The 20961-nt window shown below is 43.8% G+C and overlaps 1 protein-coding gene across 1 annotated transcript; it reads left to right on the top strand.

The window, feature by feature from the left end:
* Positions 1–1833: 1833 nt before the first annotated feature.
* Positions 1834–20791, top strand: LOC118212206 (succinyl-CoA:3-ketoacid coenzyme A transferase 1, mitochondrial-like). Its single transcript, XM_035389886.1, has 17 exons — positions 1834–2058; positions 4851–4959; positions 5346–5436; positions 8283–8418; positions 8574–8723; positions 9419–9525; positions 10029–10089; positions 12530–12637; positions 13574–13688; positions 14142–14236; positions 14385–14433; positions 14829–14901; positions 15849–15924; positions 17178–17267; positions 18228–18308; positions 19064–19165; positions 19924–20791. The coding sequence occupies exons 1-17, from the start codon at positions 1969–1971 to the stop codon at positions 19957–19959; spliced, it is 1569 nt and encodes a 522-aa protein (XP_035245777.1). The 5' UTR covers positions 1834–1968; the 3' UTR covers positions 19960–20791.
* Positions 20792–20961: the final 170 nt, after the last annotated feature.

Below are 20961 nucleotides of genomic sequence, written 5' to 3'. Positions count from 1 at the left end.
GTGCTATGCCAAGAAAATTCAGCATGACAAATGAAACTGTAATTCTCAGTTGGTTAAATAATGGCATTTCATGAAAGTACTTTTTATTCCGCAAAGCAGTTATTTTAATTCTAGGGATGTTTCCTATTATTTGTGTTTAAACTAGACTACAGAAACACACTAGTAACAGTGAACATTACCTTCCTTTAAACATTTTAACTGGCACAATTTGTGTAAGATTTGGTGATTTTGAAGAGCTGAAATATTGCTAGACAATTAACTATTTCCTTCGAAACTATTACCGATTTTTTTTATTTACTGTGATCACTTCCTTCTTTCTCATACAGTCTGGTTCCATACTGCAAAAAACAAAAATGAATGGCAAGCATTAGAATCCAGAAGACGTCTATAAATCATTTAGGGCTGTTTTATATAGAGGAAGATAGATTGCGGTGAAAATCACTTCCAGATTGTCGTAACGTTCTGCATAACGTTCTGACGTCTGAATTGTCATAATGTTAACTTTAATATGCACTCTTGTTGTTGCTCAATGTCAGAATGACTGCAAAGTATTGGAGTTTAAACTATTTTGTACAGATGTCTAAAAACATGCAAGATATGTCGCGGGACTTAAGCTATTGCGAAACTCAAAAGTAGTTTGTTTTTCTCAAATACCGTTGGTTCTGTTTTGATGCCCTCTGGTGGCCGTATAAAGACTGTACAATGGTGTTTTTAACAGTTTCCTTTTTTCTGACCATGCCTTTATCAAAGAATTATGACACTCATTTTGTGTAAAAAAATTTTTTTTAATAAAATATTTGAGCGTGAAAAACACTTACTCTGACCGGCCTTAAACCTGCCGTACAACCGTAAAATTACCATTCGAAACCCCCTATATGATAGCCAAACACCCCCACCAACAAACCAAACACACCTCCCATACCTGTAAATGGGCTATAACACCCCCATCGTAACCAAACCAAACTTTCCACGTTTTCACACTCAGTTTAGATGTCTGAATAACTCTAAATAGCTGTCTTAATAACTTCTCTCTTAAAAAGCTGCCTGCTTTGTGGCAGGTGATGCATAGCACATCTGTTGACTCCATTTTGGTCAGTAACTCCTATCCATAGCATGGGTATCAGAGTCATCTACAGAAACTGTGTGTTGCCATGGCCTCTTGTAGCTTCTCAATGGTGTACTCAGATTCAAAGCGATATGGACTAATTGCGTCATCAAAAAACCATGCATCGCATTCCATGCGTCAAAGTCATCAAATCACTGTGACATCACTAAAGCAGATTCTTTCCAGGATGGGAGCAGATATCCACAAAATGACTACGTTGCAAATGCTGATATTTTGGGGCATATTAATGATGGACAGACCCGTTTACCATCAAAATTAATTTTAGGGCAAGGGTACAACTTAAATTTGTTGACAAATGTTCAAATTTGTTAAAACAGCGAGTCAAAGGTCTCCAACTCCAAACCTGGAAGGAACAGTGTCTCCAGATTCTTTGATGCATTTCAGCAATTACGTGCTGAGTAACTGGTTGGCTTATCCAAGGATAAACGAGTTGCTGACTAAAAAGAAACCACAAAAACCTGTGGACAGCGGCCATTCTGGATGGTCATTGCATTGACAGGTCTTCATATTAATCGTCACCTCTGATTTGTTCACGGCTGTAAGAATAAGCACACGAACAAAGAGGTCAGGGTTATATATCCACTTACGTGTTCAGTGTTAAATTACATCGTACACGTGGAGTTCAATTGACACTAGACATTCTACTGAGTGTGCACCTTCCGCGCGCACGCCATTGGCTAAGAGAGGGCTTAAATGTAATCAGCTGTGCGAGTCCTCTGGACAGCCCTCACCCTCTCCCTTAACTGTCAATCACAGGACGGTGATACCGGCATGGTCCAGATTTACGCACGATCTTGACAGCATCACCACGCGATTTCATATACAATCGGCTGCTCTTGAGAATGGCGACCTGGAAAGTATTGTCAAGATCGGAAAAAGTCTACAGAACTATAACCCGCAGATTTAAGATCACCACAAAATCAGTGAACCAGGTGGGTAATCAATGTAATATACTTCGCGAAATATACCTAGCTCAGTGGATTTCATATATAGCAAACCGTTTAATGTTGCAGCTCTTTAGTGGCTTGCAAGACAGTTTTAAGACTAGGTCAGAGTTTAATAATAGGAAATAGAAATAGTAATCGTTCTGTGAAAGACGCAATTACTCGCAAGCACATATATCTGTGTTATAATTATGACGAAAATATATCTGGATTTTGCTGATATCCTGACAACACTGGGTTATCCGCAATCTCGTGTGGATGAATTTTAGTTACATTAAATCGCATACAGCACTTAAGTTTCAAAATGAAGTGAACTGTTATCAATCCATTTTCTGTATTTCATGATTCCCAATAATACGTAGTACGAAAACATATACCAGTGAATGTAACGCGTTTGATGCGGTTTACATAAATGTTGATATGCAGTAAAATGTCAAGTGTTAATTCAACACTTAATAGATAACATTTGGTCCCAAATTCCAGACACACATACACTCATACACACACACCCACACACACACACACCGAAATTCCGAGAACACATGTAATGCCCTGCCTGACATGTCATAAAATTTTGGCCAAATATTCCTGATGAAATAGGTAGGAAGAGTACTCCTGTTTAATGTCAATTGGCGTTCATACTCCTGACTGCTTGTCATTCTGTTTTCTATTTTAAAATCGTCTTTACTTGTGCATGCAATTGGACATTTGCTCTCTGTCAGTACAACAATTTGGTGTGTCAATACAGAGTTGCTATCTTTTAATCGTTATCTTGAAAGAGAGCATATGCAGCCATTTCTGTTTTTTTTCCTTTCCCGAATGCATAGTTCAGTTGCAATGTCATTGTCTCCAAGGTCACCAGGATGATGGTGAAAAGCTGGTTTTGCAGAGCACAACGCAGATTCTTAAAACGTATTAATGTATAACTAATGGAAACAAATCGAGATGTATTCAGTGAGATTACTACAGCAATGAACATAAGTAGCATTATTACACGTGACATTATGAGTTACAAATGTGGGGCGATTTTCGTACTTTTAAGCTACGATATGGTCAGACAGTACAGTTCAATGAAATCATGAGAAGTTAACAGCAGGTGGACTAAAGAGTGCTGCTGGATGGAGCTGTGAGACGCTGGACGGACCGGTGTGGAGCCTATCAGAGCAGGATCAGGGCACACCGGCCATTCTGTGGCTCCCAGCAGTAACGCCGTGGAGAGATCCAGAAAAATCATTTTTTTAAATCAGGGCTGCTGAGGTTGAATGGATCTGCGATTTCTTAAGAGACTTATCCAGGACAGCTTAGGACAGTGGAGAACGTCAATGCTAGTCTCAGATAGGCAAAATTGCAGTATCATCAAGAAAGCCCATCTGTAATGAATAAGTGTGCATTTAACTGAACTACCCAACAATTAATATCGTGAACAAAAGTAAATTCCACTGTATGGTTAACCAATCTTTTGCACAGTTATGCCTATGTGACTCATGTATAAAAAACATGTTTGGCTTTTCTCTTCCTAATTTGAAAAGGCTAACTGGGACTTGAGTAACAGCTGTGCCACCCACATCTGCACAAGGAGCGCTATAGCCCAAAGCCTTTACTAGGAGCCAGTGCCTGCACTGCACAGTACAATGTACGCAGCGACTGGAGGGAACTTGTGTCACGTTAACCAGAGGAACCAGAGGAACTTCCAACCAAAACTCCTTAACTACTCGCCTAACGTGGTTCATCTCCCTGTAGTCCGATACGGTGAAACTGTGGTGTAACACTTTTAGGTCTGTCTGATAGATGTGGGATGGCTGCATCTCTGTGTGTTATCTTATTGACCTGCTGTTTAAATATCCATCCTGGCTCTGGACATTGCCACATAGTGTTTTCTCTTCTTTCACAACACCATACCTTTCATCCTGTAGTCACACTGAGGACAAAAAACACTGCGCAGGATATGTTTTTTGTGCACTTTTTTTTGTATCAATTCCCAGCTATGTAAAAAAATAAATAAAATAAAATAAAAATCGACTGTAATTTAAAGTGAAGCTTGATGGGCTGCAGTTCACTGCTGGTTGTATTTCAACATTTTTAGATACATAAATATTTGCTGGAATGTTCCGCATAGAGCCTGCTCTTCCTGAGCTGTTTCTCTTGCTCTTTGTTGTGTCTTCACTGTGGTATCTGCATCTAACATGATACAGTTGTTTGTCCAAATGGAACTACAAGTTCCAGACTTATAAGCCCATGTCCTTCTTTATTCTATTTTATATCCGTGGTTCTCAGACTCAGTCCCAAGGCATCCCCTGTGTATTTTCATTCCAACTACAGTTCTAATCCCCAGAATTTTAACAAGTTGATAATTTTTCCTAATTATGCGATTTTCATGTTTTGAGGTACTATGCATGCCATGAAGGATAAAAATCTCATTTTCACGTTATGCTATTTTGCAACCAGTTACATGAAAATAGGTTTCTTTTTTTAAAAAATTAACTGACCTAATTAGAGACTGAGGTGAATTACACATTCCTACTTGGTGAAAGTGTGCACACCTGACCACTGTAAGTACCTATTTGGTAGATAATGAAGAATTCAAAGATAAAGCAAATGATAACTGGCTGAAACTACATTGTGCTAACAAGTTAAAGTAAAAAACTTCTGAAAGAACTTAAACACATACGTTCCACGGCCTTAATTGAGCAGGAGACAGCTATAATTAAAGCAGCGTTCATAGGGGAGGCCCAGGACCGAGTTTGCGATGCAGTGTTTATATTCAGCATTTTATTCCCCAGGCGTGTGGCTGCTATTTCTCCACCTCCAGCAACAGAGGAGTGAAGTTCTTCAGCGACCCCACAGAGGCTGTGAGGGACATCCCTGACGGAGCCACGCTGTTGGTGGGAGGTGAGCTACACCCTTTTACTACACCCTTTTACAACTACACCCTTTTACTACACCCTTTTATAACTACACCCTTTTACTACACCATTTTACACCCTTTTATAACTACACCCTTTTACTACACCCTTTTACACCCTTTTATAACTACACCCTTTTACTACACCCTTTTATAACTACACCCTTTTTGTCTTGTCACTGCACCCTTTCCACTGTCTTACCTCTTATGTGTTTACGTTATGCCCCGCTGTTTTTGCATGATACTTGTCTGAAGACTACCTTTGAATTTAAATAATCTGCATTACACAGAAATTAATAGAATTAGTTTTAGAAATTACTGAAGCCTCGCTCTCTATTTAACTCTGTTTCCTCCTCCTGATTGTTTCTTCCAGGTTTCGGTTTGTGTGGAATTCCAGAGAATCTAATCAACAGCTTACTGAAGACAGGGGTGAAGAAAATCACTGCGGTCAGCAACAATGCTGGGTAAGAGTGTGTGTGTGTACCTGCATGTGCATGTGAGCATGTGTGTGTGTGTGCATGTGTGTGTGCGTGCATGCGTGCATGCATGTGTGTGTGTGCATGTGCATGTGCATGTGCGTGTTTGTGTGTTACAGATAGAGAAAGTTGACTTTAAATCCAGATTCCCAATGTATCTAACAGAGCTGTGCAGAGTTTGCCTCATAATGATGATGTCATCAGCCTTGTTTCATACTGTCTGGATTTGGTGACCCATAGGGACTGTGTGTGCTGGTACACAACCTCCCGAGAGGGTCAATTCCAAATCCTTTTCCTAGAGTAGACCAAGACATTTTTACCATGTGTGCCATACTGTTCCGTGTGCTGCCAAATTTTAGCTCACTGTACTACGCTGTTGCATATAGCTGCTGTTTCATATAATTTGTATAATGTATATTCCCATCTCGACTACAAAACACAGTGTGCTCTGACCCTGTTTTCATTAAGCAGACGATTAAAAGATATCAGAGAAAAAGTCATTTTTACGTTGAAAGGAACATCTAAACAGTGCTTTTTTACGAAAGAATAAACAGTATATTCTGATGGTCAAATGACACATTTCTAATGAAGGAGAGAGGAGAACTGATAGTGCTAGTTGCGCTAACATGGTGCCTGGGTTTGACAGAAATGACCTCAGTGTCGGGTCCCATCACAAGTAGCCACTGTGAAGAGTGGCGAATCAGGGCAAAGGTTAGAGAATGCAGCTCGGAGCGATCCCCCTGTTACAATTTGGCTGGGTCACTGAGTTCTTTATCCGAGGAGACTCGCATACAAGCAGCCATGAACACAAAGCATTTTACTATCGTGCAGAAAAGCAAAAGTAAAAAGCACACAACATGAAATGGATGATTAAAGGAAAGTTGTGGATATCTGATATCCTCACCATGACCTTTGAACTCATGACTTGGTATGTGATTGGCTAATCCTCTCAGGCCAGTTGAGAGCCCTACTGGTCAGTCCGGTAGAGCAAATACATTTGCATTTGGATTTTGTTACCGCGGTCTTGTAACATAACGGTCGCTGGTTCCATTCCTGGGTTAGACACTGCCGTTGTGCCCTTGAGCAAGGTACTTAACCTGCATTGCTTCAGTATATATCCAGCAGTATGAATGGATGCAAAAGTTGTTTAAGTCACTCTGGATAAGAGTGTCTGCTAAATGGCAGTAATGTTCTGTAATGAAAACCACAAAGCATGTTTTTATTTAAACTGAGATTTAAAAATGAAAAATAATCCAGATAATCTTCAGGAGTTAAATTCCTGAATGGATGGAAAATGATGGTAGTACTTTATGGAAAAGGACCCATTGTGCAAAAAAATTTTAAAAAGTAAAACTGTTTCAAACACGCTCAAAAAAAATCAATGCTATGTGTTTGGCAGACATGAAGTGGTCAAAGTTTAAAAGTGATGGCACAAGACTCAGAGTTCATCGATGGAATGACACGATGAAGGCTAGGCTAACATCCCTTTGACCCACTTTCCTTGTTTGCACAAGAAAGCTGTTTTTGAAAATGCACATGATGCACTCTCTGTGATAATGGTCATCTGCGTTTCAGTGTATGACGGCTTTTATTTCGGCATTGCAGTGCAGCATGTAACAATGACAAGACCAGAATTGTGGAGCAGTGGTCATAATAGCATTATGGAGCAGTGGTTGGAGCAAGGAAAGTGAACCAGTGGTCAGAGCAGCAATGTGGAACAGTGGTCAGAGAAGCTGTGTGGAGCAGTGGTCAGATCAGCAATATGGAGCAGTTGTCAGATCAGCAATGTGGAGCAGTGGTCAGATCGTCAAATGCAGAGCAGTTGTCAGACCAGCAATGTGGAGCAGTGGTCAGATCGGCAAATGCAGAGCAGTTGTCAGACCAGCAATGTGGAGCAGTGGTCAGACCTGCAATGTAGAGCAGTGATTAGATCAGCAATGTGGAGCAGTGGTCAGACCAGCAATGTGGAGCAGTGATTAGATCAGCAATGTGGAGCAGTGGTCAGAGCAGCAATGTGGAGCGGTGGTCAGAGCAGGATTGTGGAACAGTGGTCAGAGCAGCACTGTGGCGCAGTGATCAGAACAGCAGTGTGGAGCAGTGTCAGAGCAGCAATGTGGAGCAGTGGTCAGAGCAGCAGTGTGGATCAGTGGTTAGAGCAGCATTGTGGATCAGTGGTCAGAGCAGCAGTGTAGAGCAGTGGTTAGAGCAGGAGAGTGGATCAGTGGACAGAGCAGCATTGTGGAGCAGTGGTCAGAGCAGCACTGTGGCGCAGTGATCAGAACAGCAGTGTGGAGCAGTGTCAGAGCAGCAATGTGGAGCAGTGGTCAGAGCAGCAGTGTGGATCAGTGGTTAAAGCAGCATTGTGGAGCAGTGGTCAGAGCAGCAGTGTAGAGCACTGGTTAGAGCAGGAGAATGGATCAGTGGACAGAGCAGCATTGTGGAGCAGTGATCAGAAGAGGAGAGTGGATCAGTGGTTAGAGCAGCATTGTGGAGCAGTGGTCAGAGCAGCAGTGTAGAGCAGTGGTTAGAGCAGGAGAATGGATCAGTGGACAGAGCAGCATTGTGGAGCAGTGATCAGAAGAGGAGAGTGGAGCAGTGGTTAGAGCAGCAGTGTGGAGCAGTGTCAGAGCAGGAGAGTGGATCAGTGGACAGAGCAGCATTGTGGAGCAGTGATCAAAAGAGTGAAACTTTCACTGAGGTTCTGCCGCTGGATTTAGGAAAACTCAATTTTCCTCTGGCACTGAGGTATATCAGGGTGGATATGGAATTTCTCTGTTGCAGTGTTGATTGCTTTGTGCTAATGATTATCTCTAATCGTGTGTTTGCTCTCACAGGGTGGATAATTTTGGGCTGGGTCTGCTCCTTCAGTCCAAGCAGATTAAACGCATGATCTCATCCTATGTTGGGGAGAACATGGAGTTTGAGAGACAGTACCTGGCTGGGGAGCTGGAGGTGGAGCTCACACCACAGGTGAGAGTGAATAACACACACACACATGCGTGTACACACACACACACATGTACACACATGTACACACACACACACACATGCGTGTACACACACAAGTGTACACACTCACACACGCACACACACGCACACTCTGAATGTGAGGGTGTTTCCTGCAGGGCACGTTGGCGGAAAGGGTTCGGGCGGGGGGTGCAGGCGTTCCCGCCTTCTTCACAGCCACAGGGTTTGGCACCCTAATCCAGGAGGGGGGCACACCCATCAAATACAACAAAGATGGCAGCGTGGCCATCGCCAGCGAGAAGAGAGAGGTGAGCAGAGCTACGGGTGATGCACTGCCTAAACAGTCCTACGCCCAAAACGCTACCTAACCCTAACCCTACACCCCACTGAGTACCCAAACTATCCTACACTCCAGCCATTACCTAACCCTAACCCTACACCCCACTGAGTACCCAAACTATCCTACACTCCAGCCATTACCTAATGCTAACTCTCCACCCCACTGAGTCCCAAACAGTCCTACACCAAAACCATTACCTAACCATAATCCTACACCCCACTGAGTACTCAAACAATCCTACACCAAAACCATTACCTAACCCTAACCCTACACCCCACTGAATACTCAAACAGTCCTACACCCAAACCGCTACCTAACCCTACACCACACTGAGTACCCGAACTATCCTGCACTCCAGCCATTACCTAACCCACCGTACACCCCACTGGGTACCAAAACTATCCTACACCCCACTGAGTACCCAAACTATCCTACGCCCAAACCACTACCTAACACCACTACCTACTTACCACTGTCTAACTATGTTTGAATTAGCTTAAGAAGCAGAGGTGGAAAATGTCTATTGTTTCATTCCCCACGCGACCCCTCTGCTTAAACAGGGTCACCCTGCGCCAACGCGCGTGCACTCTTTATGCTCATTTTCCCATGAGCACGTTTTCACGCAAAATGCCCTGATCCCCGTGATGTCATCGCTGCACGCAGGTGCAGGAGTTCAATGGCCGAAATTATGTCATGGAGCGCGCGATCACCGGCGACTTTGCCCTGATCAAGGCCTGGAAAGCGGACAGGGCCGGAAACATTATCTTCAGGTGAAAATCATCAAGCGTCTTGTGGTATCTGATTGGGCTATCTGTCATGGTTAATGCACTGAATACACTGAATCCCTGTACTGCTAATGTATATCATGCTAAATCACTGTAGTTCATTCTTAATCTGTTCTACTCACTTAATCTTGTAATACCAGTGAAGCTTCCAACTCATGTATGAACAATTCATGTATGTACAACCATATGCTGAAGTCTGTATTTCAAATGGAAGGCCATGCAGGAACATCTACCAGAATCTTTTCAAAAAAAAAGAAGAAAAGAAAGTGTGTAGGCAAAGATTATGTTTGACCACCAGAAGGCAGTGTTTGCCTACCATTAAGACTTACCATTCTCGTTAGTGCAGTTGAACTTCAGGGTCCCAGGCTACCACTAATAACCACTGGCCACTTGAAGTGATATTAGCGCCAAACATTTTCCAGGAAAAGGGTAAGAGTCTGTGCCCTGGCACCTTTGACTTTCTTTCTTTCTTTCTTTTTCTGTTGCAGAAAAACGGCCAGAAATTTCAATCAGCCGATGTGCAAGGCAGCCAAAGTCACAGTTGTGGAGGTTTGTGATCGTGTGGTGTGGTGTGCGTGGTTTTTAACATAGAGGTGACTTAGTGACTTCGCTACTAAGTTTATATGCACAAGTAATATTCTTTTTTTAATTCAATTATTCAAGCCAATATTCCGGTTAAGAGTGAGGATATTCCTCTTTTGTGCGTACTGAGTCGTGCAAACCCCTTATTTGGTAAATGGACTGCATTTATATAGCGCTTTTATCCAAAGCGCTTTACAATTGATGCCTCTCATTCGCCAGAGCAGTTAGGGGTTAGGTGTCTTGCTCAAGGACACTTCGACATGCCCAGGGCGGGGTTTGAACCGGCAACCCTCCGACTGCCAGACAATCGGTCTTACCTCCTGAGCTATGTCGCCTATTTGGAATATGCCTGTTGCCTGGAGCTCTACACGCATCTTCATGTTCTGTTTTTTTCACAGAAGGTGTGCTAGTGTGTCTCAGATCGTGGGGTTTGGATTAAGTATGCGTCAGCATGCCACATACGGTAGCGCAGGTCAGAATCTATGCACAGCATAGGTTGCCAGATTGGGTAATGACTACAGGGAGTATTACAGAGGGACAGTGCTAAAGGACAGAAAAAATGGTCTCTGATGGTATCTGCCTTTGGGTGCCTGGCTAACTAAAACAATTTACAGTGTTGTCGTTTGACATTTTTAGCCAAAGAAACTGAAGTTTGTTGTTTATCCCAATTGTTGTGGGGTGAATCAAATGCTGGTTACGACATGGTTATAATTGGTCAATGGCGTGCGTGTGTGTGTACGTGTGCATGCACATGTGTGTGTGTGCTTGCGTGTGCGTCCGTGCGTGCATGTGTGTGTCCACGTGTGTGTGCATGCCTGAGTGTGTGCCTGTGCCACACACACACACACCCACACGCACACACTTACTTTGAAAGTGAGATTCACTTGCTGAGTTCGGTATAAATCTTGCTGATTACTGCAGAACCAACTTGCCTTTAAACTAACGTGTCTTCATTTAAAATGGGAACTGCACCCCGAACAGCACTAATGTAGACTGAACACATAAAATATAAAATACAGTGATGCATTGATCCATACGATACTGTACATCAAAAAATGCTTTGTTCCTCTGAAGTGGACTTGGATTTTACACCAGCAACACACAAATTCTCTGTGTAAATATTCAGATACTCCAGGCTGAGTAATCATTAACCAGCTGTTTCAATAAACTAACATGTATTTATTTACTAGGAAAGGCTACCGGTATTTTAAAATTAATTATTTACTAGAAAATGAAACAATAAGTTGGAAAATATAGTTTGTTTGTCACAGATAATTTGAAAATAAAGGGCTGAAAGGGATTTTTCATACTGATTTATGTTCGCTATCACAATGTCAATTTGAAACCGCTCGCCATCTGTTCACTACTTTGTATTTACCAACAACACGCAGGCTCTTAGTGAATTGATTGATCGTTCGGTTTATTGTCTTGTCATATTTATTTTTAGTTTAAAATGGACGACAGTAGTGGTGGAAGCAAGGGCAGCAATGTCCTTACAGGAAAAAACAATCACGTGACAGAGTGTGTTCGCGCAGAATTGTGCGTTTTCTTCGATGGCCTCTCCCAAGGCGGCAGTTAGCATTCAGACCGGCTCCGCTCGGAACAGGAATCCTAGAATTAGCGGAACGGCTGGACCGTTGCCAGGCAACCGGCCATTGCCCAGACCCGAGGTCTCTGATTCCCGTTATCGTAGATGCGGCGTGCGCCCTGGTGCATTGTGGGGGGGGAAAGGAAGAGGATTGATTCACGGCGAGGCGCTCGGATCGCATTATCGAAGCACAATGGCGTGGCCTCTGGCTCTTCCGTTGCGACAGCTCTGGTCCGCGCTGACGGCCCCGAGGTGCAAGCTGATTGGGTATCGATTCGGTCCGAGCCGGCCCTCTGGCCCAGCCGCTCTGTGCTGTCTCAGAGCACCGGCTGCTTCTCCCTTAGTCGCACGGACATCTACATGCTAATAACATACCATGGCAGATATAGATAGATATAGATATAATAGAAACACTCCACTATGTGAAATAAGAGGATATAAACCCAACGACCTCGCTGCATTATGCCACATTCCATAAACATTATATCATATTATACAGGCATTATATAACCCACTAGAATTACGCCCCACAAGAATTACATCATGCCCCACAGAAATGATACCATACCCCACAGGTATTATATTATAACTCACTAGAATTACATAATGCCTCACAGGCATTATATCATGCCCCCAGGTATCACATCATATCCCACAGGTAGTATATCATATGTGAGATAAATTATATCATACTGCTTTCATACAGTTTTAATGTTGTGCTGTCATCTGCTTCTTCCAGTTGTGTGATTGGATTGGCTCACATTGACTTAATCCCCTCCCCCACTCTTAAGTAATTCTTTCTCATTGGTGCTCCCTCAGGTAGAAGAGGTGGTCAACGTGGGGACATTTGCTGAAGAGAACATACACATCCCGAGTATCTACGTGGACCGCATTGTGACTGGAGGTAGCTACCAGAAGAGGATTGAGGTCAGTGCACCTGAAGAGAGCGCAGTCACTTCCTGTTGTTTGAGACGTCATTGTGCTACGGCTGCTGCATGATTTCATATACTGTATATCCCTGATGCTAATTACAGCTACATTCACTCTACAACTTTTGGGTTGATGTAACTTGCTGCTTCTGTGGACCAGTCCATACACACACTTGCTATGGAAATGTACACAGGTCACATCCCTGATAACATATGGCTGTCTGAAACCTGTACACAGGTCACATCCCTATCTGGCAGGCAACAGACAGATTGATTAGGTTTTCTTCTCTTGGGAGGGGAGGCGTTCAGCACTTATTGATTCGATTCTCTGTTCAGCTGCTGCTCTCACGTATGTGGTACTGAAACGCCCCAAAGCCCCCGCCCCCCGCCCCCCCACCGCCCAGTCGGTAATCAGTGATGTCATTAGGAGTCATGCTGTTGTCGGGCAGAGTCAGCAGGTCTGTCCTGTCTTCACCTGCTGCTCAGCCACCGTGGCACTGGGATGTGTGTCCTCTCCCTGTCCACGGCAGGCAAGGTTAAACTGTCTCAACTGCTCCCTCTTACTTCAGCTCAAAACAGTTTATATGAGTCCAAAAGGGGACAATAGGGATCAAATGTACTCTAACAGAGTAAAATGTACTCTGTCAGTGTTGTTTTATTTTGTTGCAGGCAGCGTTAAATCTTAACGTTGATTTTAAAAAATATATTTAAGCTAACATCAGTTTTTACAGAAAGTGGCTTAGCACAGTCAGGAAGAACTTTAGCTTTCAAAAATGGGTATTGTGACCCAAGCCATTCAAAATTTAAATCTGGGCCAGTCCAATCCAGTTCAGTCCGGTTAAATTCAGTTGAGTCCAGTGGTTTTTCAGATTCCTTCAAAGGGGTGCTGTACCCCATGCTATTACCAGGCCTGACACTCGGCCTTCCTCTGCAGAAGCGCACGGTTCAGAAGGACCAGGCCCAGAAACCCAAACCCAAGAAGGAATCGGACCTGGTGCGGGAACGAATCATTCGCCGAGCCGCGCTGGAGTTCGAGGACGGGATGTACGGTATCCTGCCGGGACGCACCGAGAGACCCCCTTTTTTCAACCCAAATTAAAATGGAGAGGCCTGCTTTGAAATGAAACTGCATTAGGTGGACGTACTTTACAAGCGATTTTATTAAAATCAGTTGGATAAAATGGTGGACCTGGACCCAGTGTAGGAGCGCTAACCTAGGATCAAGTTTCCCCAGTCTGTATGGTAGCTTTACCCATTATATCTTACCAGTTAAAGCCTTATAGCCTTACCCATTATGAGCCTGAAGCAAAGCTGGTCCTGGATCAGCACTTTCTACCCTGAGATGCTTAGTGAATATAGAACTTAGTCTGGATCCCAGCATTGACAAACTCAATAAAGGACAGCTATGTGTTTTGTAAGGAACAGCTCTATATAGTGTTGTTTTGGAACATGTGTAGCATGTATGTTTGCACACGTTAGCACCTTGACCGCTAAACCCTCAGCTAACCTCGGCATCGGGATCCCCATGTTGGCCAGCAACTTCATCTCGCCCAATATCACCGTCCACCTGCAGAGTGAGAACGGCATTCTGGGACTGGTAAGTGTTATCTCAGCATTCAGATAACATGATTTCCATTGTGACATCATAAACATTTTAACAATGTGTCATCGGCGAATGAGGACGCTGTCCCATTTGGGTTGCGGTAGTGAGTGATGTCATCACAGTGCGTCTCTGTGTGTCTCAGGGTCCCTACCCCACTGAAGATGAGGTGGATGCGGACCTCATCAACGCGGGTAGGTTTCCTGTGTCGATAAGCAAGCTCGCTTAAGCATCTGTAGGGATGGTGGGGAAAAATTGCTTACTGGTTCCATGGATTTCTATAGGAGCTGCTTATGGCACATGAAGCCAAATTGTGGAGGGTGCCATGTTTGAATATGGGGCTTTAGCGATTCAGAGCATGCGTACTGGGTATCTAAACATGAAGGATCATGGTAAACGCAGTGCAATGCCATTAACCAATGAGAACCAACACTTCCAAGATGGCTGACAATTGCATCAGATATAAACCAGATACAAACAGCTTGTATCTGGTTTTATGTGTCTCGACTATTTACAGAAAATGAAGGAAAGCTGAACACATCTCGCAGTTGCAGTTAATAGGTTTACTCTGTTTGTGGAATGCTTGCAGGTAAAGAAACGGTCACTGTGCTTCCTGGTGCCTCTTACTTCTCCAGCGACGAGTCATTCGCTATGATCCGGGGGTGAGTGCTTGGATGGGGAATTTCTGTGTGATCCGGGAAAAAGTGCAAGGATGGAGAATTTCTCCATGATTAGGGGTGAAAACAAATTCTGTCTTCATCCAGCTTCAATTTAGTGTCAATGTCACTGTTTTGTAGTCAGTTGCTTTGCTCAAACAGCATTTCTTTTGAAAAAACTTTAAATTCAGCATTTGTTCAACATTTGTTTTTGTGTTTTTGTGGTGATATCCGTTTTATACATGTGGACATTTTCCAGAAACAATTAAAAAACAGAAAGAAAACCCCAGTTGGGCCAAGGCAGGACAAATTAGTGAATTATTCCCTGACACCTTAAATGGTGATATGAAAAGATTCCTGAAAGGATATAGAAAGGTAGGATGGTGATAAAGAAGTGAGACAGACAGATGGAGTGAAGGTGTTTTATTTCCTGTTTGAGGGTTTAAGAGCAGCAGGTGTACGATAGCTTTGGATTTATAAATCTGAGGGCCTCCAAGTGCTCTTCAGTTCTCCTGCTCTCCTATTGAATTAGTCTGGCATGTTTTCTGGGCGTCGTAAAATGGGTGGAAAACAGTAATTACCTGCCAGCCGGCCTTGCAGTCTAATAATTTCTGTCTAAGTATCGCTCCCTTAGCAAGGAGGCATGCACTGTACTGAAATGCAAACACAACTCGGGAAGCTGACGGAGGCAAGGTTGGAAGTAGGCTTTTGAAAATTGAAAGCAACTTTGTGAGGGTATTTGTTTGTGGTAAGGCACAACTGGCCCTTGTTGGTTGTTTCAGGTGGTTTACGGTAAGAGACAATGGTGTGAAGGTTGTTTTCATATTAACGGATTCTGTTCCAGGTAACATGGTCCTCAGGAATCAATGAGAACTGATTCAATGAGAACTGATTGAAAGAGAACTGATTCAAGACTGTGACAACAATTCCTCTCTTTTCGCCTTTCTCTCCAGGGGCCACATTAACCTGACAATGCTGGGGGCCATGCAGGTGTCCAGATACGGAGATCTGGCTAACTGGATGATCCCGGTACGAGGCCAAGTTGCCTGCGATGTCGTCAGTATTAGCATTAGCCTGAGGATTAGCGTTAGGGCTATTGTGGGCATAAACACTAGCATTAGTGTTTATGTGAGTATTAACTATTAAGAATAGGGTTAGAATGAGCATTGATAGGATCACCGCACACTGACCGATCTGGGCTAAAGGCTCAGACGTCCCTCTCATCGCTGGTCCCTCTCAGGATCGAGGTGTTGTCGCCTTGGAAACTGCGTCTACAAGTTTCACATTTCTGACTTACAGTCAGCATATTACATGGATATAACATATAGCTCATGCAGTGTGCTGTATTTATGATAGAAAGCCACAGTCTGGCAGCTGTATAAGTTCACTGACCAGAGTGAAACCACTGCACGGTTTATAGATTTCCATCCTTTAATCAGTCTTTTAGCCTCTCAGAATCTATGAAATATCAATAAGCACCCAGCTCCCATGCCTGTTCTCCGCCCCTTCCCCTCATCCGGAATAAAGGATGAGAAAGAAAGGAAGTGAGAGAAAGATGGATAGACTGCAGAAAGAAATCCCTTGCTATCCCTTGCTCCCCTCCTCCTTTAGCTGCTAGAGTGTGCCAATCTGTGAAATGCTCGAGGAAAATAAGAGATTTGTTGCCATGGAATCGCTTTGGCACGAAAAGGGGTGCATTGTCTAAGTTGCTCTTTTCTGTACGTCGCATTTTCCCCTCTAATTGTCTCTGCCTTTTTACGGCTCAAGTTAAATTGTTCTGTTCGCGTGCGACCTTGTCCATTTCCAATGCGGTTTACTTGAAAGAAGCGACATTGTGCATCACTCCTGATACTCTCACTGTACACCTACTGCAGACTCTCACATGCGAAACTAGCACACTGCACACAATGTGAGCCCTTCCATTACCACTGACATGTATGATTGATGTACTTGACTGCTCAAAAACTGTCATAGAGAACAGAGAGTAGAGAATGCTATTTGAGTCAGGAATGCTTTACGCTCCGTCCAGTCACAGTATAAACAGCATGTGCACAAAATGGAGCCGTTTTCTTCACACAAAGACTGACTTCACTGCAAGGTGTAGGGGAGTCAATGAAAGGGTTAACCCAGGGGGTACGATGGTAAATCTGGGGATTCGTCTGAGAAATCTAGCAAGCTTGGCGTACAGCGTCGATGGGTTTCCGGTGCGGCTTTGAAACGCGAAGCAGTGCCTTCCGCGGGCGACGGAACCTCCCCTTTCACGAGCCCCGTGTCGTCCGCAGGGAAAGATGGTGAAGGGAATGGGCGGAGCCATGGACCTGGTCGCCAGCGCCGCAACCAAAGTGGTCGTCACCATGGAACATTCCGCCAAGGTGAGCGCTTTAAGAACAGCGGCGTACGCCATCTTTATCCGCGAGGCCCCAAAACCCCGGGGAGCGCTACCGTGGTGAGGGGGGGAGATGAGGGATCCCGGACGGGGGCGGGGTTGAGGTGGGGCAGTGGTTGAAGCCGGGCAGGGGCCCCAGTCAGTATACATAAATATATATGTAAAGATGTCAGAAAACCTTTTGATCATGAATTCATCCAAGCACACAGATTCATTGGTTCATGGGAAATGTAGTCAGATTTGGGGTTTTGTATTACGCTCGTGCGTGCCACTGTTCACATTGTGTGACTGAACCTTGTCTCGGCTGCGACGAGGTTAAGTCTCTTGCCGAGTTGCCGTGGTTACTCGATCACGGGAGAATGTGATGAATTGAAGCCCTAAGGCTGTAAAGGCCAGATCAAGGTTTTTAAGATTTTAATTAATTACTCCCTGACTGGAAATGTGGAGCCTCATTTGGGGCCGTTAATTAGATTTACCCCTTTTAGGATTAATGCTGCTGTGGCTGTAATTGATTAAAATGAATCTCTCATCAGAATGAATGACTAGCATTGTGCCCTTATATGGATCGTCTTGGCTTTACATTAAATCATACTGCATCATATTATATCATAATAAATCACATTACATCACTACATTATCATGCTGTATCGTATTGCATCACACTGTATTGCATTGCATCAAACTGTATCACATTATATCGCGCTGCATGACATTACATCACACTACATCAAGCTATATCACGATATAATTTTTACCACATCACAATAGATTATATTATAGCCAACTACATCGCGCTGCATCACACCAAACTACATTAAATCACACCTCATCAGATCCCATCGCACCGCTTCACATTATTTCACAGCAGACTGTATGACGCTGCAGGCGGGGCGTGGCAGATTGTTTTATTGACCGCGTTCTTTACGTGTCGTCTCGTTGCCTTCAGGGCGGCAAACACAAGATCCTGGAGAAATGCGCCCTGCCACTGACTGGGAAACAGTGCGTGGACCGCATCATCACCGAGAAGGTGTGGCCTCTCCTCTGCACGTTCTCACTTAGCTCTGAGCAGCGATCGGGTGAAAGGCGAAAAACCCGCCCCCTCATTATTTATGCGATTGTGTGTATCGGTGACACACATTTCTCAGAACACAAATCACAAAGTCAGTCATCGCAGTCATTCTTTGCGGTGATTGTTTTTTCATGACTTGTAGTTCCTGTTTTTAAAAAAAAAAATTTTAATTAACCTTAAAATTGATTATATATTAACCTTCTGTGTTGCTTTAAGAAGACCACACCTCTATACCAAATGAACCAGAATTTAAATAAATAGGCAAAAATACATTAACCATCATACAGTTCTGTTAAAGAGGGCTATTGTCTGATTTTTAAAAGCACAATTTAAACTCCCAGCATGTCCCTAAATGAGCTTTATTTGAGCTTTATGATATAAACAGCCGCCATCTTCTGTGACAAGAAATCACTATTAATACGACTGCTGTTTGACATGGCTACCACGTTTCCTGAGTTTGTCTTCAGTCTAGTCCGTGTTGAATAGAACAATCGAAAGAAATGTATTTTTAAATGTGATGTTCTGTCACTGCGTGTGAAAGGCCGTCCGAAACCTCGCCCGTTTTAAAACGGATAGGTTTAGGAGGTGGCCCGGGCGGTGCCTGAGGGACCGTGGCGTCGATCGGAGGTTCGATTTGCATTCCTGATGCGTCACCGTCCTCGTCTCTCTCTGGCTCTGTCCCTCTGTCGCCTCTCCTTCCTCTCTGTGCGCAGGCCGTCTTCGACGTGGACAAAAGCAAAGGCCTCACCCTCATCGAGATCTGGGAGGGGCTGACGGCGGATGACATCAGGGCGTGCACGGGCGCGGAGTTTGAGGTGAGCGCAGGGGTTTTAGCATTTGGGCGCAGTGGGCAGGTCACGCAGCAGCGTGCAGTTCTCTGAATAAAGTGGCGTTCAGCGCGTTTAGCGCGTTCAGCGTGTTCAGCGTGTTCAGCGTTCTTGCGCTCTGGGCTAGGATTTGCCTTCTGTGGGAATGTCCTGAGGTGCGTTCAAATTCAGCGAACAGAGGCGAACCTTCACGGTGAACATGTTTTCTTTGAACGGTTAAATTTGAACGGCTTTTTAAGAACGTTCCTACTTGTTTGTATTAAACATACACAGACATGGTGACGAGAGCGTTAGTACTCACAGCCGCTTCCGTGATCGTCGATGATAAAAAACAATATATAGCTAGCAATCAATAATAACATTGGCCAGCGTAGGCAATAACATTATTGAAAAAACTGATCATACTTAACGGCATCTTCAATTGAAATACCCATCTGGGAACATTTCCCTCAGTCCAGCGTCCATTTTTGTTTGCCGCAAACTACCTTTTCAGACCGTTCGCTTAGGTTTGCAACGAACACAAAGCTAACAGAAAAAAGTTTGAAATAGTTTGCAAACGTTCGCCTTGTTCGCTGAATTTGAATGCACCTCTGTTTGCAGTCAGCGTGTCGTTGAGCATGTCAATAACACTGCAAAAGAATTGCCCTTTTTAATGCTTTTCTATCAATGTATTTGTAATACTTTAAAGTCTTTGATATTTTTTACGTGGATTTCCTAACCCCCGTGGTCATATTATTGCGGAACAGGTGTCTCCAAACTTGAGACCAATGCAGCAGATATGAGGGCCAACCAACGACCTAAAGGAAACATAGCATCAAGACCGGAGACCAGCTTTACAAGATGCTCCAGTGTGAAGAAAAAACGGCTTCTGTTAAAGCTGCGTGTGTGTTTTGTATATCTGTACAAAATATAAATACAAAAAAACTTTCACTGTTACAGCAAGGGTGCAAAGCCCCCTTTTAATCTGCTCAAGGCCCGTCTCGTGAATTAAATGGCAAATGCTACTAATCTAATTTTTACCTCTTTACCTTTCCTTCATTTTGACTGGATGTGGATTGTAAATGTGGTGAGTTCTGTATAATTGAATGTGGTTCTGGCACTGCCCATCAAACCAGCTCTCTGTAGCAACTCTGGGGAGAGGCTAAGGGTGTTGGATCTGTTTCTTGTGAACACCCTTCTCAACAGACTGTGCTCATTTACTTGTGTTTGAAGTGTAGTCCCGGGCAAATTGATAATTGGTGTGTATGACCCTGCTGAACGTTCCAGCTAAGACCAGCTGGGATTCTAAGATAGTTTAAGACGGTTTAAGATGTGTTTTTTGACACTTGTAGCTGGTCATAGCTGGTCTGTGGCATCGTCAAAGCTGACCTCTAGCTGGACAAAGCTGGTTAAGCTGGTAGAGTAAGCAGGTGGTCGAACTGGTGGACTACCCGACTGTATAGGCTGGTCAACTGGTTGTCCAACTAAGTGTCAAAAACACAGCTTAAACCAGCGTGACCAGCTAAGGCTGGTTTAAGCTGGAATTTTCAGCAGGGAACGCAGTGAACCATGGTGATACCACCTCCTGTAAATGTGACTGAGCTCTCAAAAATAAATACATTATGGGATGGAAAACGATTTGTCCACTTTTTGTGTCTGCAGCTATAACGTGACAAAGATCACCTGTCGTGGCTGAGATGTGAATGACCCGTGGACGTAGAAGAATCTGTCTGAAATGTTGAACAGGAGGACAGATAATAACTACTGAATGACTGGCGACAGATGGAGTGCAGAAAGGGAGGGGG

Source organism: Anguilla anguilla, chromosome 14 (assembly GCF_013347855.1).
Source record: "Anguilla anguilla isolate fAngAng1 chromosome 14, fAngAng1.pri, whole genome shotgun sequence".
NCBI lineage: Eukaryota > Metazoa > Chordata > Actinopteri > Anguilliformes > Anguillidae > Anguilla > Anguilla anguilla.
Note: the sequence above shows the minus strand (reverse complement) of the source record. Positions and strands in the feature narration are given on the sequence as shown.

Coding starts and splice junctions, on each gene's coding strand:
- LOC118212206 (XM_035389886.1), top strand. CDS start 1,969: ATGGCGACCTGGAAAGTATTGTCAAGATCGGAAAAAGTCTACAGAACT. Junction 13,689..14,141: donor GTTCGAGGACGGGATGTACG/GTATCCTGCCGG, acceptor CTAAACCCTCAG/CTAACCTCGGCATCGGGATC. Junction 19,166..19,923: donor GCACGGGCGCGGAGTTTGAG/GTGAGCGCAGGG, acceptor ATTGCGGAACAG/GTGTCTCCAAACTTGAGACC.